At 38.6% G+C, this 26,953-nt stretch overlaps 1 protein-coding gene across 1 annotated transcript; it reads left to right on the top strand.

The window, feature by feature from the left end:
• Positions 1 to 478: 478 nt before the first annotated feature.
• TM9SF2 (transmembrane 9 superfamily member 2) lies at positions 479 to 26,953 on the top strand. Its single transcript, XM_083844106.1, has 17 exons — positions 479 to 845; positions 4,138 to 4,205; positions 5,292 to 5,385; positions 6,024 to 6,151; positions 10,855 to 10,984; positions 12,480 to 12,604; positions 13,509 to 13,620; positions 14,197 to 14,276; positions 14,371 to 14,479; positions 14,609 to 14,741; positions 14,983 to 15,102; positions 17,243 to 17,300; positions 17,947 to 18,106; positions 19,593 to 19,744; positions 20,796 to 20,907; positions 21,507 to 21,678; positions 26,275 to 26,953. The coding sequence occupies exons 1-17, from the start codon at positions 708 to 710 to the stop codon at positions 26,340 to 26,342; spliced, it is 1,959 nt and encodes a 652-aa protein (XP_083700232.1). The 5' UTR covers positions 479 to 707; the 3' UTR covers positions 26,343 to 26,953.

Raw genomic sequence — 26,953 nt, 5'->3', positions numbered from 1 at the left:
GCAGCACCCAGCGCCACTTCGCGCCTTCGGTTCAAAAACTGGGTCATCCACTGAAAAAAAAAATAAATTTAAAAAAATAAATAACTAAAATAAAATAAAAAATAAAAATAAATAGTTAAAAATAAAAATAATTAAATAAAAAAATAAATTAAAATTAAATCAAAATAAAATCAAGATAAAATCAAGAAACAAAATAAGAATTAAAAAGAAAATAAAAGTAAAAAGTGAAAATGAAATAAAAATGAGAATAAAAATAAAATAAAAATAAAATAAAATAAAATAAATAAAATAAAAATAAAATAAAATAAGATAAAATAAAATAAGGTAAAATAAAATAAGGTAAATACATAGATAAAAAGTAAGAAATAAACCAGAAGTGAGCTAAGAGGCACCCCGTGCCGCCCCCCCATGACCAAGGCAGGCGGAAGCCCCGCCCCGGGCCTGGCGTTGCCATGGCCACGGTGGCGGGCGGGGCCTCGGCCGCCCGGAAGCCGCGAGGCGCTGTGGGGGTGACGTGTCGCGGGCGCGAGGAAGCCGGAAGCCGGCGGCCGCGGAGGGCGGGGGGCGACGCTCGAGCCGCTGCCGCCGCCCGTTGGTGCCGCGGGAAGCGCCCCGCCTCGCGCGCCCCCCCCCCCCCCAACCGCCACCCCCTCCCCTAACGGCCGCCCCCCCCCCCGCCCCCTCACCCTAACGGCCGCCGCCCCGCCATGGCCCTGCGGCCGCTCCTCGTCGCCTTGGCGCTGTCGGCCGCCGTGCCGCCGCCGCCCCTCGCGGTCGCCTTCTACCTGCCGGGCCTGGCGCCCGTCAACTTCTGCGAGGCCGACAGGGAGACGGCGGAGTGCAAGGTGAGCGGGGGGGGGGGCGGCGTGGGACCGGGGAGAGGCGGGGGGGGGTTACAGCTCCTGTCACGCCGGCGTCGCGCGGTTAGGTGGCAGTGAGGGGGCTGGGGGACGGGGCTCGGTGCGGAAAACCCTCTTTGCCCCCCTGTTTCAGACGTTTCCTCTGCCCTGATGGAAATTACACCTGGCCGTTCCTTCAGGAAGGTTCAAGACCGCTGGCTTTTATGGCGTACGCTGTCTTGTTGCTGCTGGAAATGGCCACGGGCTTTCTGCTCGCTCAGCTTCTGTACCACATGGAACAGTGTTCCCCAGTTCCTCGGGATGAAAGTCTCTTTAAATCACGTGCTGGTGGTAGATGCCTTCCTCTGACTTTATCAGCTGCTAGGGCCTTCGTGCTATAGTTTCCCTTTTTTTCTCGACTGTGTCGTTCGATTCAGACCACCCAAATCCTTACTAAACGCGTAACCGTGGGTTTCCTCGCTTGCTTCCATGCTGTTTCTGCGGTAGTATCGAAACACTCTGGGGATGTTCTTTTATAGGATTCCAGAAACAGTTAGGAAGTGAGCTCAGGAGGTCCCATAAGCCAGCTTCACACTTGAAGCAGGGCTGTTGCCAGCACTAGACCAGATCAGCTCTGCTTTTGTTTAGCAAACCTTGAAAACTTACATGGATGGAACATCCACCATCTCTGTGCATGACTTGTTACAGTGCTGTACTACCTTCCTGGGGAAACTTTTCTTTAAATACAGGCTAAGACTTCCCAGCTGCAGTTTGTTGCTCTTCAGAGCATCCCTCAGAAACGTTGCTGTGTTTGAATTATTCCTGTTTCAAGCTAGGATTACATCAGAAGATTTTTAAGTAAAATAAAACATGCTGCCTGCTGCCTTTTTCATCCAGCCTGAGACATCTATGCGATGGTCTCTCTTAGACATGTTTACTTTTTTTTTCTTTTATGCATTGTCTGCAGAATATTTGAATCCATGTCCTGAGAATTTATCACTTTGTAAATGTGAAATGAGACAGTCGATGTGAATCTACCACCGTTGGCCAGCTGAACGTTTTAGGATAACCTCAACAGGCATGTTATTGTGACAGCCTGTTTCTGAGATAAGCCACCTCTTGTTATTCCTCTGCCTCGTGCCAGCCAATTTATGTACTAAGTGAGGCATAGGCATACAGATAAGTCTAAATTGCTCCTCAGATATAATTCTCTCCATTTAGTCCAGTGACTGGTGAGGAATAGATAATAAGCGATCAGATCATTGCTATAGCATAATATCCGTGTAAGTGGGTGAAATTAAGCTTCCTCGAGTGGCTTTATTTTTTCCCATGTTCCAGCTGAGTTCTTAGGATTGTCATTTCAGTGATAACACGGAATTCTCCCTTACTTGAGGATTTAGGTCCCCAGACCAGATTTGCAGATGGTCCCATTTGTCTGTCACCTTCTGTAAGGATCCCCTGCTCTCTCTAGGTGAGGTGGGATGTGGTGCTGGTAGTGGGGCAGCTAGCTAGCAACACAAGGGTGACAAGACTTGTGACTTTTCCACCTTCCCCTAAGCTGTCAACTAACCTGCTTGGCCAAACTCAATTTGGCTGCTTTTTCCTATTTCTGCTTGGAATGTTGTCAGAAATGGAAGGTGATCTGTGCAGGCTTAATGAGTAACTCCTGCGGGGGCTGCCCGCAGGCAGCAGCTCTTCGAGAACTGCTCCCACACGGCTCCGTACCACGGGGTCCATCCCCCAGGAGCAAACTGCTCCAGCACGGGTCCCCCACGGGTGGGCGGCAGCTCCCCCCAGACCCCTGCTCCTGCGTGGGCTCCTCTCCACGGGCTGCAGCTCCGGCCCGGGGCCTGCTCCTGCGGGGGCTCTCCATGGGCCGCAGCCTCCTCCAGGCCACATCCACCTGCTCCTGGCCAGCGGTGGCTCCCTTTGGAGCCGTCTGGAGCCAGCTCTGATCTGACATGGGGCAGCTGCTGGGTTCTGCTCGCAGAGGATGCAGTCTGTCTGCTACCAAAACCTTGCCATTTAAAACCAATGCAACTTCTTATGGAAAATTGGAGCGTTCAAGTAATTTTTCTCTGGCAATTTCAAGTAGGTAATCTAAGGCCACGGTTCTGTGAGCAGCAGAGGCAGTCTAATTCCTTGCTGCTGCAAGTGAAATTTCATTTCTGTCTTTCTCAGCGTAATGTGGTGTTTTTGTTTGTGTTGTTCTAGCTGTGTTTCTTGTTAAATCCTTACGTGAGCTTATTAACGTGCCAGGAGACTATCCAACTTTTTACCAGGCTAGTTTTCTGCAGTGTTAGTGACTTGCAGCAGCTTACAGAGGTATGACAAGAGAGCATGAGCCACGGGTAAGCAGCAGGTCGGCATGGCTTAGGGCAGGGAAAAGAGGAGCAGTAACATGTGTTTACTTAGTGAGTCAACATAAGAGCTCTTGGCTGCCTCCCTCTCCTGGAACCGCATCCTGACTTGCACGTGGACAGGTGCAGTGTACCTGACTGAAGCGTCTGAGCTACAGAGACGTGTGATCAATTCCACGTTATTTCTCCAGAATTTCTTGTTCTGGCTAAATGCGAGTGACTTTTCAAAAGGAGGAAAGGCTCTCCTGTTGATTCAGGTGAGAAAATAGATGGCTTGCTGTTGAAAGAGAGAGGTCTTGCTCCCTTTCAGACTGACAAACTGTAGTCTGAAACCACAGCATTTCAGGTTCGTGCTCGGAATTTCTTGGAGTTATTGATAAACTTTTATGAGCAGGTAAATGTGGATATCCTTGCTTTCTCTTTGGAAAGAGTTTCTATTTAAACTTAAGATAACGCATTAGTTTGAATACGTTGTTTGAATCCCCCTCGTTCAGTTTTCAGTTGCCACATAAAGAAAATTGTGCACCAGTCCGCTTACTGGAGAAGTACTGATCTCATCCATACTTTTATCCATGCCCTTTTAAGACTTATTACACAAAAGTTATGATGATGACTAATACAGCTTGAGCTTACTATGTTAAACTTAAACTCTGGCAACTGTGATAAACTTTCTATCTTGTGATTTGAATTCTTATGTTAGCCTCACAGTGTTTTTGTCATATGGTCTGGTTTTTTGATGCTTAGATAGTTTAACTTACGGTCTCAGCAGATATTATTCGTTGTACAAGATTCTGCATTTCAAGACGTACAGTTGCACAAATGTTACGTGTTCAGCTTGTGGCTTTTGTTTGCCTTACTTTTACACGTTGTGCATAAACACATGTGTATGTATGTCAGAACTGTTGAAATATAACCACTGGTTATCTTGATTCTTGCAGTCTGGAATCGAACTGTTTGTGAACAGGCTTGACTCTGTAGAGTCTGTCCTTCCCTATGAATATACTGCGTAAGTATATCATGCTCTTTAGACCATTTTAGGTGTCAGTTCTTCCAGTAAGATTAATTTATTTTATCTTCAAGTGTTATCAGTGTCTTGATATGGTAGTTTCCCAGTGAGGAATGTCCATTTGTTTATCTTTCCTAGAATTTCCAACAAGGGGATGAATGTGTTGTTTGTTTGTTTGTTTTGCTTCCTTTTTCTCAGTTTTCTTTGCAGGTTCTCTAGAAGTAGTGCATGGATTCATAGGCTCTCATGTAGGTCGAAAAACACTCCTTAGAGTAACTTAATGTTACGTACTTATTTACATCCATATTTACTCTTCTGCATTAGTTGTCACTTTATAGATCAAAGTATTACTGCTGTCTTTAGGAGCTTATAGCCAAACGAATGAAGTGGTAACGAGGTGTGAACTTCCCATCAGTTGTCTTAATGAGTGTTAGGTACACATAGATACACATCATAGGAGTGCACAAAACATGTCAGTGCCTGGTACAACTGTGTAAAGTTGTTGCTTCGAAAAATACTTTGATTGTTAGTATTGAAGAGATCAAGCACTAGTTATATCTGTGATTTAATGAACACAAATGTGGTATATTTGCAATTAGATTGGAAAAAAACTTGGAGGACATGCTATCAAAAGGTTTGATGAATGAACGTGTAATGACCTGTTTATTTAATGGCACTTACTGTAAAGCAGCTGTCTACTTTTTTTTTTCCCCCCAAGAATCTGGCTTATGTCCTTTTCTTTCACGACTGTCATGAAACTCTATGTGAAGACTTAATTCCTGGCTAAAATTCCTGTACAAATTGGAAACTTGTAACTCAAAGAAACTTTTGTGTTACCCTGTTTATACAGAGTTCTGAAATATCTGATGAAGAGATGTGATTGTTTTGTTGTCCTGTCCTGTAACAACCCCCCATGCCCCAAAGGGGCCTGTGGTTTTTACGCTTTGTATATTCAAGTAAGAAACCGTTGTCTGGAAGGAAAACTGTATAGTTCCTTTTGATGAGCGTGTTGATTTGGGGGCACTGTATGGGGTTTAACACTTGCATCTGCAAACACTTTATTTCCTATCTTTTTTTCTAACTCAGGTTTGATTTCTGTCAAGCAGAAGGAAAGAAGCGTCCCTCTGAAAACCTTGGTCAAGTGTTGTTTGGAGAGAGGATAGAACCGTCTCCTTACAGGGTTTGTTCTCTGCCAAGGGGCTTGTAGTAATACTTATGTTCTAATGTAACCAAAGGAGATCAGAAACTTGAAGATCCTCTTCACGAGGGCTCAAAGTTCTCAAAGAACTTCAACATCTGAAATTCCACATAATGAAGTATGTCAGTTTAACCTAGTTGTAGCTTTATACCTCGCATCATGAAGCTTTGGCCTGCTATGTTGTGGAGGTCTGAATGTTTTGCAGCTGTATAGCAGAAGAATCATCAATGGCGATAGCCAGCCTGTCTGAAACTCTCACTTTCTCCAGCACATGTTGTAAGAGGGAAAGTTCTCCATTGAATCTGCCTGGGACAGTGTTGCTGCTGTGAGGTCAAATGATTTGTCTGCCGAACTGTTGCAGAAAAAAAGATTTTAACTGATAACAAGTACTCTTAGTGCAGGGATCTAACAATGTACTTCTGTAAAAACCCTCCTCTGATCTTGTACGTGCCAATATGAAATCCTCCTCTGGAATGCTAATATACGTTGTCTTGATAATTTGTTTTTTATTTATATTATTGTGTAGACAGTTATAAATGTATGTGGGAAAACTTGTTATGTTCTGAAATTATACAACCGTTTTAATAATTTGTTTGCTGACATGTATTTCATTTTCTTAGTTCACATTCAACAAGAAGGAGACATGTAAATCTGTTTGTACAAAGACATATGATACCAAAAAGCCAGAAGATAAGCAGAAATTAGACTTCTTGAAAAAAAGCATGCTACTGAATTATCAACATCATTGGTAAGTTGATATCGATTCATAAAGTGGTTAGGCTGTGTTGGTGATAATTAATCTAGTTTATCGCTTCGTATTTGCATATTAATGCAGATTCAACAGTAGGTATTTGCACTAAATCCATTACCCTGCTGATTTTGCAAAAGTTGTTTTGTTTGTTGTCTTAATTTCTTTCTTGCTTGAAGAGAGCAAGCGCCAGGAAAGAGTGCTTATCTCATGGAAGCAAATCTGTTCCCAAATATAGCGTGTGATTTTTGTGCTGCCTGTCTGCTTACTGTAAAATACTGCTGTTTCTTTGTACCTGTAAATGTAGAAGTTAATCCTGCCTGAGTTTGAGAAAATTCTTGAGACACCTCCATTCTATTGCTTTGTTGCCTCTGTTCTCCTCAAGAGCCTTTGCACTCTCCTTGGAGTGTTGTGTCTGGGAGATGGGATCAACAGTTCTGAGGAATTCTTTTAGGCAAAGTGTGTTTTTCTTATAGGATGTGCAAATGAATGGTGGCCAATGATGATGATTTGATAAAATTGAGGAACACAAACTTTTAGTCCTTTTCTATTCCCTCAGTCCCTCTGCAACGAATGTTTTTATACCATCTGGGTTACCTTGGAACATGCTGCGAGTCTTTTTCTTGGATGTTGAGGTTCTTTTCTGATAGGCGTTAGGGGGTGGGGCAGGGCATTCGTGGTGTATGATGAATCTGGTGCTCGTTTTCAGTTGGGATTTACCTCTGCTCTGCACTGGTATGCAAGAGCTGGGAAACGCTTATCTATCTACAGGTTCTGTCTTGACGTTAGGAACATCCATCCATGCTATCTGTATTTGTATAGTGGTGTTCTGTGCTCATAGCAGCCTTTGGGTACCAGCGTAGAAGGAGCAACTTAAGCATTAAATTGTCAGAGTTGTTTACTTTGTCATGTCTTCAGAAGTAGTACATGAACATAACTAATATTGCCCAGACATTATAGCCAGAATGTTTTCATGTATTAGTAAAAATGCAGGTGAGATGGTGAATGTTGCCTCCATCGTTAAATGTTTCTCAAATTCCACGCTGTTTCTTTGTATTTAATGCAGCCCCCATAGTGGCTAGGCAGTGAGTGCTTTTCCTGCTGTTTTTGGAAGCTGATGTGGCATGTTTAGGGATAGATGATGGCTCACTGAATTAAATCTTTTTCGAAACTTCTTGAAAATTATCGAAGTTGGAAGTTGATAGATTAGGTGAGAGTGGTTTGCAGATAATAGCTGTGTGTTTACGTGAGTGAACCAGGGAGTAAATAAAAGCTCTGAAAGGTGCACCTACTTCTGCATTGATTTGGAGTGTATATGTCTAGTGCTGAAATAAGTGAAGCTTCAAAGATGTTTCATTTGGTTATACTCCTTTTAAATATTGCATGTGCTTATAATATTTGCATCACTTTGAATTTCACTGATACATGTTGATGTGGCCTAAGGCTTAACCTTTAAAGTTTGTGTATGTTTTAGCGTATAAATGAAAATTCATGTAAACGAAAAATTTCCCAGGGCTGTGACCCTTTCACTCTTTGAAACTTTTTTTTTTTTTACAGAACTGTGAAAGCTAATCACACAAAATTGTTGTAGAATGTTTTCTTCCCCCTCTGATTACATTGGTTTACAAATATACTTAGTGGTACGGGCTAAAAAGTGTATGTAAACACACTAGCTGTTTTGATTCAAGCAAGATGTAGTTCCATTTTTAGTGGGAAAACTTCCCTTTAAATTTAGAGTACTCGCTGTTCTTAGATTCTTGGTTCTTTTAATAGCAAAAAATAAAGGGGGGAAGTGCTAGGTCTCTGCCCTGGAACTTTAGAACCAGTGGCATGAAGAATCCCTGTTTATGTCTGTTACGGTAATGATAGTACCCCCCCGCCCCCCACCCTCAGCCACAGCTCCGCGAAGTGGAAGTGGCTGGATTTTGTGATGAATGGTAGCACAGTCCAGGGGCGTGGTATAGGGTTATGATGTACGGGGATTGGCAAGGTAGCACAAGTGAGGATTTAGTAGAGGTTTTATTACCGGGCTTCCATGTGTCATAAAATTCCTGGGGAACACAGATGGTGCAAAGTACTTCTAAGGTTTTAACAGCCACTTAATAAGATTAGTAACTGACATGCTGAATTGGACTCAACAGCTCGATTGATATCTTGGCTGACAATGTTCATCACCAGATGTTCTTGAGAGACGTGTAAGAACTGTTGTAGAGCATATTTGCTCCTCGTGTATAATCTCTTCACGTCATTTTAAATTTGAAGATTAACTGTGAAAAATGATTTGCTTCTTAAATTATCAATTTGTTCCAGCACTGCAGCTTGAAGGCAGCTTAGGACGTCTTTGCAGAAGATGCAAGGGAAAACCTTTATCCCAACCAAAGTTGTTTGCAATAGGTTAATGCTTTACCTGGTTTTTGATTTATGAAATGAAGGTGCTAGCAAAACCAAGAACCACCTCTGGCATACACTAGGGAAGTAAGAGTCCAAATAAGAACCAAATGGAATGAATCTGCACCTGGAATAGCTCCTAATCAGCATCTTTATTGTGCCCCATAGTAGCGTGGTGAAGTCAGATTTGGTTGTTGCTGCTGCTGTTTACAGCTCTGCGAGAGACTGGAATCTGAGAACCTTCAAATTGTGTTTTTGGAAGGACTTTTCTTAACTTTCTTCCGTTGTGTCAATACGAGTCAGTATTGCTGCTTATTTCTGTATGTTGGCTAACGGTAGAGATGATGCAGACTTCCTGATGCTAAGTAGTCCCTTAAGTAGGTCTTTGTTGTTGTCTGAAGTAATAATGCTGTGGTTTATTAGGTATTAAGAAGTACCTGTGAGGCTTTATCAGGTATTTAACATTAGTAGCCTAGTGGTTGTAATTGTGAGATATTTAATTGTAAAGAATAACAGCTTGATAAAGTTTACAAAAACTTGTAGTGTTAAGTTTCAGTGGGATGTCTTTTTTTTTGGTTTAGCAATGCACAAAAAGCTGTTCTCCCATGTCTTCATGTGTGTCCTTTAGTAACAGACCTGTAAAAACATATCTTGGAGCAATTAACGATGCTCTAAGGGAAGCTGTTGAATTTTAAATCTTCTCTGATTTTCTTTTTGGGTTTATCTTTCAGCTGGTTAAAACACTTCATAACAAACACATTTTTACTACTTTTTTTTCTACAAAGGGAGATGTAAGCATGATGAGTGTCTTTCTCTGTTTAAAAGTATTATCTTTGTTTTTTGACATTTGTACTATTTGTAGCATGTTGGGTTATATTTGTTTCTTACTGTCTTACAATTTATTGTGTAATGGTCCCATGCAACATCCTTGTCTGGATGGATGGATGTTTGGAATTTGATTTGATGTTCAGTGGATAAGGAGCATTGCATTCAGGTCTGGGGCCACCAACATAAGAAGGGCATGGACCTATTAGAACAAGTCCAGAGAAGAGTCACAAGGATGATTAGAGGGCTGGAGCACCTCTCCTGTGAGGAAAGGCTGAGAGAGCTGGGGTTGTTTAGTCTAGAGAAGAGAAGACACGGAGGTGACCTTATTGTGGCCTTCCAGTACCTAAAGGGGGCTACAGGAAAGCTGGGGAGGGACTCTTCATTGCAGAGTTGAAGTGATAGCACAAGGGGTAATGGCTTTAAACTTAAAAAAAAAAAAAAAAAAAAAAAAAAAATAGATCTAGATTAGACATTAGGAAGAAGAGGTTGTGGATGCCCCATCCCTGGAGGTGTTCAAGGCCAGGTTGGATGTGATCTTCCTTGAGCAACCTGGTCTGGTGAGAGGTGTCCTTGCCCATGGCAGAAGGGTTGGAACTGGGTAATCTTTAAGGCTCCTTCCAACCTAAACCATTCTGTGAATTTCTGTGAGTCCTCACAGAGGTTTGGAGTTCTACAAATTTTCCATTGAAACTGAACTGTAAACCTACTGGACTCAGGACTTCTAGATAATGTAAATCTTAGGAGATGATAATAAATGCAGCAGATAAACATTGCACCACGCAGTGGTGTGGTGGCTTACAATTCTTTGCTTGTGTAAACCATCTAGTTTAAATATTACATGCTCTCGGGGAACAGCAATTGAGGTCAGTGGTCAGAAATTCACATGTAACAAAACCCCAAAACTTATATTTTAATGCAAAATAAAACTTTAAACAATCAAAATAAAGGTATGTTTTGTAATTAAAGAGCAACGATAAAGATGGAGAATTAATAGTGTGAGCACATTTTTGTGTGTTTTGTCTTGAAGAAACTTGAAATTATCTGGTTCATTTTAGCTGCTTTAATATATGATATGGGCTATTTTTCCAGGAAAAAACAAACAAACAAACAAAAAAAAAACCAGTTAATTCTTGTATCTTCAGTGTAAGAACTTTATGTTTTGGGCTATATATGTAAGGGGGCTTGAGAATCTAATCCAGTAAATGGAATGTTTTTCGAGTAAGCTACCTATTTTCTACCCACCTTGTGCAGAAATTCTTTTCTGAAAGAAAAAAAAGGTTGAACAGTGACATGCTTATATCTAATTTGGAAATTAGAGTGGCAGTCTGTGGTATGATTCTGGATTCCGTGGCTTAAAATCTGGAAGAAATGTTATTCTTATCGTTAGTCTTCCAATAATGAATATTGCAATGTTAGATGAATTTGTTTTTATTTGCATTACACTGTGTATGTTAAAAGATTGTGAAATGTCATTGTGTAATTTACAGGATTGTGGACAACATGCCTGTGACCTGGTGCTATGATGTTGAAGATGGCCAGCGGTTCTGCAATCCTGGTTTTCCCATTGGCTGTTATATTACAGAAGATGGCCGTCCAAAAGATGCCTGTGTTATTAACGTATGTTTATGAGTTTGTTTTTTCAGTATCCTCTCTTTGCTAATTTAAAAACTTGCATTTCTTCTATATCATATTTCTGTGGTGAGTCTTCACTATCTTAAAAGAACGCTTGTTCCCTAAATCTAGGCAAGTGCTTTGATACCTCTGCACATACTGCAATTTGTAACTCTCATCCAGGTTTGTCTAGGAATTGTTTCCTCTGTTGTGTAATACAGGAGGGCTCAAAAAGATAGAGGGAAGAGATGAAGGTGCATGGCACTTAGTATATATGAAGGGTGTAGGAGGAGAAAAATGTGTTGTCCTTTGTTGGCTATGAAGTGCAAACATTTGAAGGCTTGGACTTCATGTTTTTGTGGGATAGAAGTGTTTTCATAGACATGTTTGTATCTCTGCATGGAAATTAATACTTCTTGAAGGATTGTTTTCCCTAAAACCATATGGGCTAATAAAAGAAGGCAAAATACAAGAATCGTGAGTGAATGAAGCCTCTCGTGGGAGAGACAGGTCTTTTGGATTAACTGGTTGAGGTTCAGATAAATGCACTGTAAGCATTATGGAAATAAGAATGCATTAGGAAACCTAGACGGTCTCTTCAGATTTCCCCAGACCTCTTCCATGGAGAGTTGACCGAGAACCTGAAACAGGTTTTTGGTTTTACCTACCACTTCATGGAACTTACCAAAGATGACGGTTCCTGTCAGTTTCTATTTTTGTTTCCTTTCCTGCTTAATGAATTGTTTTCAAATACTCTTTATAAATATATTTCTCGAAACACAATTATGATCTAAAAAGTAAGCTGGCAATATTTTTCACCTTGTTTAAATATTTGTTTTTTAGTAAAAAGGAAAATAGTCTCTGAAGGAGTAATTGAAGGACTGTAGAAGAACACTATCTATAAAAGCAACCTTATAGTTAGGGCCTTTTGTAGAAAGGGGGGTAGGGACAGAACCTTGGAGAAGTGCTTGGAGAACTTCAGTAGACGTAGAGCTTTTGGTTTAATAACTTGTTTAATGGACTAGTTTTCAAACTGATATGTCCCATCACCTGAAATGTCTATTCAGAGTTTTTGGCTGCTGCTTGCAGTGCATCTTTGCACATTTTTCAAACGTGGAAGCGGTTCTGTCACAGACAGCAATTATTTGCATTGTCTTTCTTGAGAGGTTTGGTTTAATCTGTGAAAAATACACGCTGTTTTAAAATAGCTATTTGTTTATGAAACACTTCTGGTTATGAAAGTTGCTGCATAGCTATCTATTCAGTTTGCTACTTCAGCTGAATAAAATGTAACATCCTCGATTCCTCAGTCATCCAAAGTGAAGTTCTGCTCTTAAAATGTAGTTCTTAGCGTTAATTTTTCTGTCTGTTTTCCTAGAATTGTGCATTCATCTTATAAAGAACTTCATGACAAGAAATCTGAATGCAGTCTAAAATTACTTTTTGTAAGTTTCTGTGTAAAGCTTTTGTATGTCTTATTGATGTTTTTTAATCATTCCAGTCAGAATTTCATGAAAAAGATACTTTTTATATCTTCAATCATGTTGACATAAAAATATATTACCATGTTGTGGAAAATGAAGCTCTGGGAGCAAGACTTGTTGCTGCTAAACTTGAACCAAAAAGGTTAGTATTCAGAACTAAGTTGTCCTCAAACAGTGGTCCATCCTGAGATACGTGATTTGTTTTGGAGTTGTGTTGCTAGTCAGAAATGTTTTCAGGTATGTGGCGTGTGGGTTAGCTTTCCCGTTGATTGATGGAGTCTAATGTAGGAGAGTCTAATGTAGGACAGTCTAATGTCATCTTGTTCTGAATTCCATAGATCTTTGTGCACAATTTCCTATTTGGATGGAAAAAGATAAAATGAAAGCTGGAAACAGTGTGCGTTGAGTAAAGCAGCCCTCCCTTCCCTACTGGAGAACATTCTGTCTTGTGACAGAATAAGCCTTCAGTGCCTGAGGCAGGAGTAATTAGAGTGCGACATTTGATGTCTTCAGCAGTTGGGATTTGAATGCGATGTTTTCTCAAGTACACTAGTCAGTTGTTCTCGTGTCTCTGTGGCCTTTCCACAACTGATGTCTGTTTTTATTATTTCTTGTCATCTTGATATAACTGAGCTTGTTGCATTGTTGGTCCAGCTTCATGATGAAAGTACTTTTTTTTTCCTGATACCTATTTGGCAGAAGTTAGTAATTCTGTTGTAACTTTTTGTGTTGTGGAGGTTCTTGGCAGTATTCACACTTCTTTAATTGATAGCATTCTGTTTTAGAGAGTGAATTATTCTATAGTTCTCTTTTTAGAAGAGAATGTTTGTTTAAAAAGTTCAGGTGTCAAAAAGTTCTCCGCTTGTGACGCATTCCTTATGAACTGACAGTTATGAGGCATTAAGAACAACGATATATATTGTATATTATGATATGTAAGAGAAAAGTTGTGTAGGAAACCGATACTTGTGTAAGATGAATGAAGGATATCTTTAATAGTGTTGTTAGTGAAGGAGCATTCTTTCTGTGTTTTTTTCTTCGCGCAGTTACAAGCATACTCATCCAGACAACCCTGACTGTTCAGGAGTTCCTATGGATATAAGTAATAAGGCTAATGGAGAAGTCAAAATTGCTTACACATACTCAGTTTCTTTTCAAGTGAGTGGAAAATTTTTTGTGGTAGTTGCCTCTTAAGATAAACTTGTATTAATAATAACAGTTTTAAAGCCGGACAGCTAAAATGATTTCAGAATAGTAAACCTGTATTTTAGAAACTATTTGAACTAGAATATTGGCAGTGTCTTGGGACCTAAGCATATATTTTGCATACTTCCCCACAAACCCTGTAAAAGATATATGTGGCTTTTAAAAGAATCACTCTTTCCATGTCTGTCTAGATAGTCTGGAAAAAAAAATTTACTGGAAAGTGCTTTTGCTCTTGTTTGTTGTAAAATACTGAAATAGCATCCTGTCAGAAAAACAGCTGGCCATCTTTATTCATTGACACTGGTGTTTATGGTTTATTTAATAGTAATTTTCAGGTTGATTGGCACTATTTTTTTCATGTTTACTCTGGAAGAAAATAAAGAAACGCAGTCTTTGAGGTATTCTGATCAATGCAACATTTTTTTTTTTTAATTAATCATGGTATTTAAGATTGCTTTGTATGATAATCAACTTTAAATTTTAGTTGGGCGCTGGTTAGGTCTGAAACTGATGTGTTTTTTCTTTAAGGAAGAAAAAAATATAAGGTGGGCATCAAGATGGGATTATATTTTGGAATCCATGCCTCACACTCACATTCAGTGGTTTAGGTGAGAAGGAAGTCTATCTTCAGTTGTACTGTAATGAACTGTTTTTACCTTGCAATTTGAGTAATGACTTACTGTCATTTTTCAACCGATGCAGCATTATGAATTCCTTGGTGATTGTCCTTTTTCTGTCTGGAATGGTAGCTATGATTATGCTGAGGACGCTGCATAAAGACATTGCAAGATACAATCAGATGGATTCTACCGTAAGTCTGAAACGTGCATCCTAAAATGCATTTGGATTATGTATTATTTTCAGCTGAAAGTATTTTTGTGACAATCTTTGCTATTTTGAAGCAATCTAGCATCTTAAAATAGGTGTGTTTCCCTAACAGGAGGATGCTCAGGAAGAATTTGGCTGGAAGCTGGTTCATGGTGATATTTTCAGGCCCCCAAGAAAAGGAATGCTGTTGTCTGTTTTTCTTGGCTCTGGCACACAGATCTTAATAATGACTTTTGTTACGCTGTGTAAGTAATCAAGTTGTGGGGAATTAGCTTAGTAGAGAGCTTTTCACTGCTGGTTGCATGGTACTATTAAAATAACAGTATGGTTTTGTCTAGAAATCTCTTAAAAGTCAAAGATTAAAAACGGCTGAGCTGATAGCGGATGTACAACTTTTTATCTTAAAGTCCATGTACACTGAGTGTTGTACTGGCTTTAAGTCAAACGTGTAATTAATTTCTGAAATTGTGCGTCTCTGCTTTGTAGTTTTTGCTTGCCTGGGATTTTTGTCACCTGCTAACCGGGGAGCTCTTATGACCTGTGCTGTAGTTTTGTGGGTGCTGCTTGGAACTCCAGCAGGTTATGTTGCTGCCAGATTCTACAAATGTAAGTAAAAGTTATTTAAAATGACAGAGCTGAAGTTCATTAAAGTAAATTATCATCATAGAACCGATTCTTTTGTTTGTTTTATGTTATGGTTTGTAATTTACCTCAGGGAAGATGGAGAAATATACTTACCGTAACAGAAAATACATATAGAATATTGACGTAGTTAAAGCAGTTCTGATGTATCATGCCTGGAGGCCTTGGATTGCTCTTGCTGCTATGTATTTATGGAATTAGGAACAAATTCAGTTTTACTAATACTAATTACTGCTGATAGTTTAGTAGTTATGTTTTCCTATGGATGGAGGAATGGGGACCCTTAACTTCCTTTTAGCTGTAGCTGTCAATGTTGTTTGGTAACACTTTTTTTTTCCAAATGGTGAACCTCTGTTCTTGCATGCCTTAAATTTTTTGCCACCTCTTTTTTGTTAGTGCCATTTCTGGGAGAATGGTGCTTATCGGTCTGGAGGTGGGAATGAATTATTAGATATTCTGTAGCTGTGGCAACCCAGTGGTGTTTGGGCACCTGCCAGTAGTTGGTTGATACTGTTTTCCTCAACTCATTTCAGCTAGCCATCATTTCAAGGCCTGCCCACTAACCTTAAATAGTTTGTTCCTGTACCCTCTGGTTTATTTTAGGGTTTACATGCCATTCTGTATCTTGTCTTAGTTACCTTACTTAAAGTACAAGACTGTTCATGACTGAGCAAGCTGGAACTTTTGGACTATTTTAGTACTGAACATACAGTGCTAGAGAGAATTTATATCAATTTGAATCTGGCAACAGGCATTGGAGTTCTTTACTTTCTTCTGGTGCTTTTACAATTCTCATATGCGAACAACCACTGGGGAAAGAGGGTTTTCATTTTGTAGGGAATTTTTTCAACAAAGATAGTGAAGTAGTGGTGAACTTCTCTTCAAGCTGATTAGACTTAAATGGAAGGAGACGTTAGAACCAAAATCATTGTTGAAAGTAGTAGTATTCTGTATATCATGCTGGGTATTTTGTATTTTGAAGTTTGTTAATGGTGAACTGAGTCCTGTTTCTTTGTGAGGATGTTGTTAACAATAGCTATATCTCCTATTATATTTATTGTGACGTTAGTTGATACTTGACATTTAGTTTAACTAGTAAGATATTAAATGACTACTCCAGACATGCTCTTGTTACAACAAATGGTGGCCTGTACAGAGGGCCATGCTCTATGGCCCCGTATAGAGCAATGCCAACACAAATGTTTTTCCTTACAGTATGCAAATAAAGTGCTGAAAGACATGTAAAGCAAAAATGCAGCTGGAATACATATATGGTTTTAAACCTTTTTTCAACATTGCAGTTATAAAGTGGAGCCTGAGTTGAAAATAACTGGTTAATATTAATTACCAGTGCTGTGTTCTACCAAGATTTTAGGAAGGAATAGAAACTTAATTAAAATCATTCTAGCCGTAATCATTTCTGATTCCCGAAATAAAAAAGCATGTCATTGTGGCATTGCTCAGATGAAATTGTCAGCTTCCCTGAATTCCAGTGGGTTATTTTCATTTTAAAGTACTCTGACTAGAATTTTTATCAGTGTACTACAAGCTCATAAGGATTTTTAATAAAGCTGTCCTTGGTCTTTTGGTATCACCAGTGCATAATGCTGTTAAGACTTAAGAGAACATCGTTGCTTCCTGTAAGCATTAGTCCTAACTTTCTCCTAAGATTCTTGGATGAGAATTATTTCAAGAAAATAGTTAAGCTTGCTTTTCACTTTTTTCTAATAAAACCTGCAGTCAAATGCTAGAAAACTTAAGCCTGAAATGATTAAGAACTTTGAATGTTTTTTTAAAAGACTTAAATGTACTGCAAATCTGTTTCTTCCTTTTATGATAAAGTGCTCAGAGGCCCGGTTTATTTACTTGAATCCTTCTCCTGTCGTTGGTCTGAGTGTTTTCTTTGCTTTGAAGCTCTGTGATTAAAATGTAAGATGCGGGAATTTAGTTTTATTACTAGTAAAGATTTAGTTTATATTTGAAATTTGAGCATGATAGCACATTATTTGAGTACTTGTAAGCTAAATAACATCTAAATGGACTGGAAAATTAATAGTTGTGAGCTTAATGCATGTTTTGATTAATGTCAAATGTTTTAATATAGCATTTGGAGGTGAGAAATGGAAAACAAATGTCCTGCTGACATCATTCCTTTGTCCTGGGTAAGTTGAGAATATAACCACGATTAAAAGAATTAAATTGCTTCTCTGACATGTATAGATAATTTTCAAGCTTCAGCTGTATAAGCAAATCTTATTATGTTGTCCCTTTGTTCCAGAAGGTATAACAATATCAAGGCACATTTGACAAGGATGACTATGTTAATGACGTATCATACTTAATTTTTTTCAGTGTAAGCTTTTTATTTACTCTCACCATGTGAAAAGGTTGATTTTAAAAAAGAGCAGTGTAATACTACTAAGTTTTAGACAGGCATACTTTTTCATTGTTATCTTTCACTCTGTAGGTTATCTTTCTGACCACACTGTAGTTGGTCTCATATGGTGTCATATACTGTATAACCACTGCGTTAAGTCTTTCTACTTAATCACAGCAAGCAGTCTTACCCTGAAGTGTAGTTAAGACAAGCATATATTTGAAACTGCTTAGTTGGAACGTCAGCTCCTGCTGGAGTTCAGTCCCTCTAAATTATGAAAGAATTGCTAGCTTGACCTCTTCATTTTGTTTTTTTTTTTGTCTACTGATTTTAACAGATTTACACTAAAATCGTAATACGGTGCTATTGTTTTGTTAATGCCTTTAAATAACGAGTATTTCTGTGCCTTGTGTGTGTTATGTATTTTTCAGAATTGTATTTGCAGATTTTTTTATCATGAACCTCATTCTCTGGGGAGAAGGCTCTTCAGCAGCTATTCCGTTTGGTACTCTGGTTGCTATTTTGGCACTCTGGTTTTGCATATCTGTACCATTGACGTTTATTGGTGCCTATTTTGGCTTTAAGAAAAATGTAAGTGTTTTTCTTGATATACATATATATAAAAAAAATCACTGTAAGTTCTATAACTAAGGTAGAACCTAAGCTAGTTGGTATTGTTAGCTCCAGTTCTGGTCTGTTGCTTTAGAACTGTGTTACGTACTTGATCTTATTCCAAGACTTTGATATTCAGCTGGTGAGTGTTTCTCTGCAGTGATTAGAGTTATCATTGTAATTGATCATGAACAGCTGCTCCAGATAAAACAATAATCTGGGCATTCTTTATTTTAATTAGTATTTCTTTCATTACCAGAAAATTTTGTTGACCAGCCAAGCATAAAGAAAAGCAACTTGTGTGGTTTTGGTTTTTTCCCCTGTGTTTTTTTTGTTCCTGTCCCCTGTCTACGCCGAGACTTCAGAAGGATATTTTCTGATCAAGTTGCTAGACTTGTGAAATCCTGTTCATCTAAGTGTTCTGTAAATGATTATCACTTCTTGGCAGACACTAACTGAATTAATTTAGATTTCCTCCTAAACTGAACAATTTTTTTTTACTTAGATGAGGGTTCTTCGTGACATGGGTGACCAAACCTTAAATGTTAAAATGGGTGGTTCCCTTTTTGCTTAAAAGGTGGCTTGCTGTGCCACACAAACGTATAGGTCTTTTAAGTTCAGCCATGTCTGTGGGTTTCTTTCCTATACAGGAAGCCAGAGTTCCATCTCTCTGTAGTTCTCATGCAATGCCTTCAGAGAATATTTAAGTATGCTAGGAGGCTTTTTAAGTCAGTTGTACTTAGCCCATTTTTCTTAACCACAGTCAGTGTTGTTTTTCCCCTGATAACCAGGTTAAAATTCCAGAGAAAAACAACTGCATTGTACAGAGACAGTTCCTTGAACAAAGGAGGATTTGATGAGCTGTAAGGCAATGTGAAATGTGTCACAAGTCTGTTAAAATAAAAGCAAGAAAGCAAGTACTGAGCTAAAATTGTTGATGCTTTTGATGGTAATCTTTAAGAAAATGGAAAGATAGCAAAGTATGCATCTGTCTGCCTTCAGGTTTTTTTTTCCTGCCATGTTGACTTATGCAAGTAGCTTAAATTAGGACTTAATTGTCAGATTGAATTCTGTCACCTTGTAAGTTTACCCTAATGTGATTCTTGGAGTAAATCCTGAAAACCATCTTACAGAGATTTTTAGGGGAAACCAGAAGTCTGCACTGCCACCACTCCCAAGTTGAAAAGTGAGAAATGAGCTCCAGCTATGTCACAGGTCACAGACAATCATAAAAAGGGAAGCCCAAAACATCTGTTGCAATGTTCTCAGTAAGAACTCTTCTAGCTGTTTTGCCTTGCAAATGTTGTTTGCTAGACTGGTAGAAAATGCAAACATAGTGGTAGGTGGGCCTGTGCATACTCAAAATAAAAAGACTTCCGCCAGCACTCATTTCAAAAGAAAGCAAAAAGGTGGTGCTGTAGTTTGGCTTGTTATTTATTCAGCAATCTCTTATTTTCATTTGAAGGCTATTGAACACCCCGTTCGCACGAATCAAATTCCTCGTCAGATTCCTGAGCAATCATTCTATACAAAACCATTACCTGGAATTATCATGGGAGGGATTCTGCCTTTTGGGTGTATCTTTATACAGTTGTTCTTCATTCTGAACAGTATTTGGTAAGTTAGCTACAACCTACGTGAACCTTCTCAGTCATCAAAGGTGGTAATTTCTCTGTGAAAGCTTATTTTCTTCAAGAGGTGTTGACTGATTTTAAGGCATACAGACTTACTGGAATACTGTTTCAATAAAAATTAAATGTTAAAATATTTTTAGCGTTTTGTGGTTTAGAAGAAGTTCAGTGCCTGTGTTGTTTGTCGAGGGGTGTAGAGAAGGGGCTGTGATATGCTTAGCAGCTTACAGCTGACCTACAATATTCAGATAGCTAGGTTTCTCACGCCTTTCCTCTGGCTTGATGTGGATGTGGCTCTGAAGCTGACATATGGCGTATAACTCGAGAGGAGTAAGCATATTAAAATTGACTTGAGGGTGTTGGGTGTTTTTTTATTGTTGTTGGGCTAGAAAGCATTATTATTCCTGGGAGAAAAAAACCCAAAGATTTCACAAAATTTGTTGTTTCAAAGGCATCAGTGAGTAAATTTATTAAATATTAAAAATAAAGCACCAAGAACTAGTCCAGGGTAAGTGAATTTTGCAGTGAGCTTATAGCACACTGAAAAACTAATCTACTGTGAGGAGTTTGTCTTCCTTCTGGCACAATTTAGTTATTGGATATCTTTAAACTGTTTCTGAACCTTGAATAGGTGCCTCTACTCAGCATACACAGCTAAAGCATTTGACATCTCGTTATTTTGCAGCTCTGCCCCTTTGATTGAAATGTGAGGTGAAATCCAAGTTCTGTTGGAGTCAGCTGAAGAGGTCAAGCTGACTTCACTGGAACTCATTATGTCCAGTCAGTTCTTTCCCTAAAATCCCAAACACCAGGAGGACGCTTTGGGCTTGTTTTCTCACTGTTTTCAGACTGAGCTGGTGGCTCTTGTTCTTCAGTTAGAAAACAAATCAGTCAATTGTAGGGCCACACAACTAAGTACCTCGATAAGAAAGGGAACACGTGAGATGAAGGTGATATTACTGCATAGGAAGAAATAATATTAGCATGGAGTTGATCACAAATTTTTGGTTTTTTTTTTTTTGGAAACTCTTTTATAGGTCTCACCAGATGTATTACATGTTTGGCTTCCTGTTTCTGGTATTCATTATTTTGGTTATTACATGTTCTGAGGCCACAATACTGCTCTGCTACTTCCATCTATGTGCAGAGGTAAGAAGTATTCATCAGTACTCATACTTAATACTGCTTTAAGGATGCTTCAAAAAGTTTAAGGCTTCTGTAATTTGAAAATAAGTATTACAGAAATCAGCATAAATACGGTTACTAAATGTCTTTAAACCATGACTTTAGAAAGTGAAGCAAGCTATTTTTAGCGAAGCTTGTAAATAAATAAATAGAACCCTGCACTGAGTACCATTAAGTCAGATATATCGTCAGAGTCTTAACTTCCTGTATTCTGAAGATCGATCCATCCATTAACTCTCCTCAGTCAAAGTGTTTTTGCATGTGCCCAACCGGAAGGGGGAAAAAAAATTCCTGGCTCACAGTGGTAGATTGGGCTTATTTGGGTGTTAAGTTTTCTACCTAGTTGATACTGATGTTTATGTTTCTTATCTCTAGTTGTGAATGATGTAGTTAGAGCAGTGTTGATTTTATGTATAGCATTTTCTGTAGATTAAAAACTGCTCGCTTTTGGATAAAGTAATAATAGAAAACAGTTCACTTCTAGCTTTGCATTTAGTAACAGAGTCAATGTACTACAGGCATATGAAATATTACTCGCTTTTTTTTCTCCCCACCACTTCTAGGACTATCACTGGCAGTGGCGTTCATTTCTCACGAGTGGTTTCACTGCAGTTTATTTCCTAATATATGCAATACATTATTTTTTCTCAAAACTGCAAATTACAGGAACAGCTAGCACCATTTTGTATTTTGGTTATACCATGATTATGGTTTTGATCTTCTTCCTTTTCACAGGTAAGTATATTGAACCTTGATTTTAAATGTTGACTCTGCCTTTAGCTTTGTGTAGGAGAAGCCTTGGCAAAACTTATCTTGATACAGAATCAAATTTATATATAGTCTTTGATTTTTGCCAAGCTAGTTTTGTTTCATTCTCCAACTCTGTCATCACAAATTCTAATGAAAGATGAAATAAGGTTGAGGCAAAACTGGACTGCTAAGTTGAGGTGTGGCCTACATTTAGATTTTGAAATATAAAAGCTTTAAACTTGATAAATATTTCTCCAGTTTTCATTCGTATGTTAGTTGTGTGTTTAAACTTTGATATTTTTTAAATTAATTGTTTTTGAAGATGCACTTCAAGCACATCAAGTCTGAAGCTGCAGTGGCACTTAAGCAAAAAATGCAGCTTTTGTGGAGTAGGAGGAAGGAAGAAAGGAATAAAGATTGACAATACTTTTTTTTTTTTTCCTATTTGCTCTCTTCTGCAACTTTTTACCTTGTTTCCCCTGTTGCATTTAAGAAGTGGCAGGGGAAGGAGATCTTAACCATTTTTTGATACAGTTTTATTAGAACCTTGTCATCTTTACTGTGAGTTTCTGGGAAAGCACCTGTCTTAAGTATTGCGCTTCAATTTCCTCTTCAGTATGTCAGCTGAGGTGACAAAACCTTCCCTTTGTCATCTTCAGTACTAAAAGGGAATCTTCAGTCAGATAGGCTTATCCCTTGTTTGGGGTTGGAGGATGCAAGAAGTCTCCTTCCAAGGTCATGCAAAAAGGTAGCACCTGCCAATTCCTAAAAGTATTTTAAAATACTAAATTCTGTTCCAGCATACCCTACAGAACAATATTTTTGAGATTTTTGAACTGAGCTATGTTTTAAAATGATTCAGGCTCCACATTTATGAAGAACTCTAATGATTCCAAAGGCTTTGATTTGGATTTATATATACAGCTGTAAAGGCTGTGTTTTGAGGCCTCCTGGAACACAAATGGCTTGCAATCAGAGCTTTTAATACAGATCTCACTATAATTGTAAGTAGAATGTTCCACATAGCACAGAGGAGAAGGAAAAAGAAGTCCAATAGGAAAAGAGAACTGACACTTGTGAATTACGCTTATTTTAAGAGTAACCAAATAGTAATTTCAAAGACCTCGCTACTTCAACTTAGGAAATATGAAAGCAGTTTCTGGTCCACAACCGAACGCAGATGATGAAAAGGAACAAACTACATGTTTGTTGGGTTATTGCTTGTTAAAAAGTAGGGAATGCAACGTTATGAAACCCTTCTGAACAGCTGTGTTGCAAATGTGGTTTTACATCCATGCATCTTTTAAAAAGCTACACTAACATATTTTGGCCTTGCTTGCATAAGTTTTGCAAACTGTACATCATCTTTATTTTTATTTATTTTGTGTGTTGATTAGTAAGCTGTTTTGAATACCTAGATCAGAGATTCCGCCTTCCTTTCTCACTCTGATTTCTTGCTCTGACTTTCTCTTAACCTTTATTTCTGATCTGGGTTTTCTAGAAGTCTTACCAACGTTTAGAATTTAAGAATGTATGGTTGTTCAATTAGGAATAAATGTGTACTGCTGTATGCTGATGCTCCTGGCCCGCATCAGAAATGGAATGGCCAGCAGGACTAGAGAAATGATTGCCCCTTGTATGTAGTACTGGTGAGGCTGCACCTCAACTATTGTGCTCAGTTTTGGGTCCCTCGCTCCAAGAAGGATGCAACAAGAAGGACGTGGAGTTGCTTGAGCATGTGCAGAGAAGAGCAGTGAGGCTGGTGAAGGGACTGGAAAGCAAGACCTGTGAGGAGTGGCTGAGGGAATTGGGGTGATTTAGTCTGGAAAAGAGGAGGCTGAGTGGAAACCTCATTACTCTACAACTACCTGAAAGGAGGTTGCAGTGAGGAGGGCGTTGGTCTGTCATCTTAGGTGAAAAGGATGATAAAGTGATCGGACAGAAGTGATAGGATGCGAGGAAATGGTCTCGAGTTGCACCAGGGGAGGATTAGATTGGATATCAGGAAGAATTTCTTCACAGAGAGGGTCATCAAGCTTTGGAAGTGGCTGCCCAGGGATTTGGTAGAGTCCCCATCCCTGGACATATTTAAGAGACGTGCAAATGTGACACCAAGGGATGTGGCTCAGTGCTGGGACTAAGCAGGTCAGGTTGATGGTTGAACCTGACGATCTGGAAGGTTTTTTCTAACTTAAATGATTTTATGATTCTATGTAGATAATTTTAAATGTGATGCAAAGGCAAAGCAACGTGAAAAAATAAGCAGGCTTTGTGTAAGGGTAAGATCAGTTAATTCAGTTTCACTAGCTTTCCTAGCAGATACTTGGTATGTCTGCCATAATAGTGAACAGCTTGGGTTAAAACCAGAATTGCATTTACCCTGCATGCTTTGTTCAGTCTGTTCTACTTCGGATGCATGCACTAATTGTGGAGTGTGCGCATACAAGGTAGAGGGGACTGTACAGTGAATTTTCTGTGCTGAGACCTGCTTTAGGTTTAGCTGCCTTTCTGCACCTCACATGTGTAATTTCCATGTTTCACTGCACTTGTTCTGTCAAGCCAGTCATGTTGCACGACATCTTCTAGAGGCTTTAAGATGTGTCCGGTGTGCTCCCTCTTCCTTTGCTCACACATTCACTTTCAATTGACTCTTAACGATGGGCTGTGCAGTGCCTGCCAGTCAATTTGGGGAATCCTTTTTGGGATAGGCTCACAAAGATGCAAAGAAGAGGTGGTTTGCTCTCCAACCTCAGATGATTCCTGTAGTAGCAATTTGTATGTAATTGGGACAGTGGAGATGCAAGTCATGATGTCTAACTCAAGCTAAACTTCTGTATTTTGTATGTTTAAGCTCTTAGAAATTTTCAATTTTTGTATTGAAACTGGGGGAGAACATGCAAAGTTAACCATAGGGTTAGAACTTTGAAGCATTATATGCTTAATGATTTTTTTTATTGACCTCCCATGAGATTAAGAGCAAATTACCCCATAATTCGAGAGAACAGCCCTATTTCTTAACATCCAAAAATATTTTTGTCCATTTAGCTTGGCATGCTAATTGCATTCAAAGGTGAATATTTTCAGTTCTCTGAGATTCATTGAAATGCTTTGAGATAAGGTTTCATAGCAAAAGTTAGAGGCAGGTTAAAGGGGTAGGCAGTTCTTCTCCAGATTATTATATGAAAAACCGTACTAGCAATTTAGCAAAAACTGCTCCTAAAGGCAACTGACTTCCTGTGTCAGGATGATAAAGAAGCTAAAAAGAGAAAATCGTAATTGTTGTATCAAATCTATTCTGCTGCTGCTTACTCATCTGTTAAAAATTGTCAGTATCAGGAAGGGTTTTGATGGTGCCCTGCTGCTATGTCAGTGTAACACATGCTTCAGGCACTTGCTTCCATACTGCATTCCAGGTCATTGATCAGACTCAGCAGGCAAAATACCGGGAGCTACATGACAAATCTTTGATTCACAGCTGGGACCACAACTACGTATCATAGTAAATGAGTCAGTTAAACATCAGTAGTTTAGCAAGCGTGAAAGAAAAAAAAAAATCACTGTGATATCATTCATGGTTCCTTACAAGCTTGTATGCTGAATAAGTTAGTACACAACTTCTGTTGTGCCTCTTAGCAAATATTAAATACAGGTGATTTTTTGGAAGATGACATTATAAAAGGTAGTCAGGCAAAAATCAGATAATCCTCAGTGCTTTTTTCCTGTCCTAGTTTTTGTGGGAAGTGAAGGTTCCTGTAACAGCTGTTCTGAGCTGCTTTTAAGTTCAGTATCATTCTGACTGAGGCTGCATTTTGAAGCAATACAGTTAGATTAATGAAGTCCAACAGCATTACCTATTTTGCGTTCAAAAAAAATATTTTTGTTAAAAGCTTCTATCTGTTGGAACTTCAGAACGAGTTCTCCTTCAGCTAAAATTATCAGGGAAACAGTCTTTGTCCGTAAATTTCAGTTCAGGTTTGCTTATGCATTAGGCAGTGAAAATGTATTTCAGAAAGTGTTTGTTTTTAAGGTATGTAACATGTTTTCAATAGAACATACAAGTTGCCTAGGAACTGCTCCATGTTTTTAATTTTTTATTAACTTGATTTATGCAGAAATAAATGTGGTGCTCTAATTCTCCAAGACCTTAAAATACACCTAAGATACGTGAACTTCTTTTGATGCTGTCAGTCTAGTTGGTTTGTTAAATTTACAACAATATTCCAACCAGCTGAGCAGATCAGGTAAAGTGTTCGTGGTTAGTCACTGAAGAAGGGTGAAATGGAGCAATATGCAGGGGTTGGACTGGGGAATAATGAGAACAGCAAAGAACAAATATGTAGAAAGAGAAATGACACAACCTAAAATGAGTCTTTCAGATTATACATTTCTGATTGTGAAAATTAAATACTTTATTATAGTAGTTGATGCCTATGAAGACCAGGTTCTGTCTATCACTTTATTTGATAGATGGTACTGAAGACTACAGATAGTAGATTGCATATAAGTCCTGATTCATAAACTATAGATAAAAATTCATCTGTTGTGTAAGGTTTCCTAAAATGTATGTTTTTTTTTTTCTAGGGACAATTGGATTCTTTGCATGCTTTTGGTTTGTAACCAAAATCTACAGTGTGGTGAAAGTTGACTGAAGAAACCAATGTAAAGAATTAACACAGAAGAGGTTTAATCTTCATTAACGTAACTTAAAGACCTGGTCTAGTCGATGAACTTGAGCTTTATCAGAAGTATTGGCTTCCTATTCTTTTGAGAATGATACTGAATATGCAGCTACCCCAAACACTTTTTTCCACTAACACGTTTGTATTGTGACTTAACAACCTGTTTTCATTCAGATCTTAATGAAGATCAGAGTTACAATATTTATGCATTTGTAAATACAACTATACTTCAAAAGAAATGTTAAATTCTAATGGCAGAATAGAAGTGGCTGTATTACACAACTTAATGATACTTCTGATTAAAGTACGACTGTAAATAGGATTTTCTAGCTTGGTAGGTGGGATGAATTATTTTTCTTTGAGGGAAATGAGAACTTTTTATTATGCTAACTTTGAAGGATGACTCTTAAGAAGTGTTGCTTTTAGTTTGGATGTGATTTTTATTTTTTACTGGTATTATGTCCATAAATATTCTGATTTCTGTGACTTCATTAGTTTCAGTGTTCTTGGCCTTTTAAACTACGTGCCTCTGAGTCCTTGAATTTATAAATTCATAATCTAATAAATATTGTAAAAATGTC

The sequence above is a fragment of the Anser anser genome (assembly GCF_964211835.1).
Source record: "Anser anser genome assembly, chromosome: 1".
Classification (NCBI taxonomy): domain Eukaryota; kingdom Metazoa; phylum Chordata; class Aves; order Anseriformes; family Anatidae; genus Anser; species Anser anser.
This window is presented reverse-complemented; position numbering and strand designations above follow the sequence as displayed.

Excerpts from the sequence above, each read along its gene's own strand:
- TM9SF2 (XM_083844106.1), top strand. The coding sequence starts at position 708 with ATGGCCCTGCGGCCGCTCCTCGTCGCCTTGGCGCTGTCGGCCGCCGTG. Across the intron at positions 15,103-17,242 it reads TGCTGCCAGATTCTACAAAT|CATTTGGAGGTGAGAAATGG; the intron begins GTAAGTAAAAGT and ends GTTTTAATATAG. Across the intron at positions 20,908-21,506 it reads ACTTCCATCTATGTGCAGAG|GACTATCACTGGCAGTGGCG; the intron begins GTAAGAAGTATT and ends CACCACTTCTAG.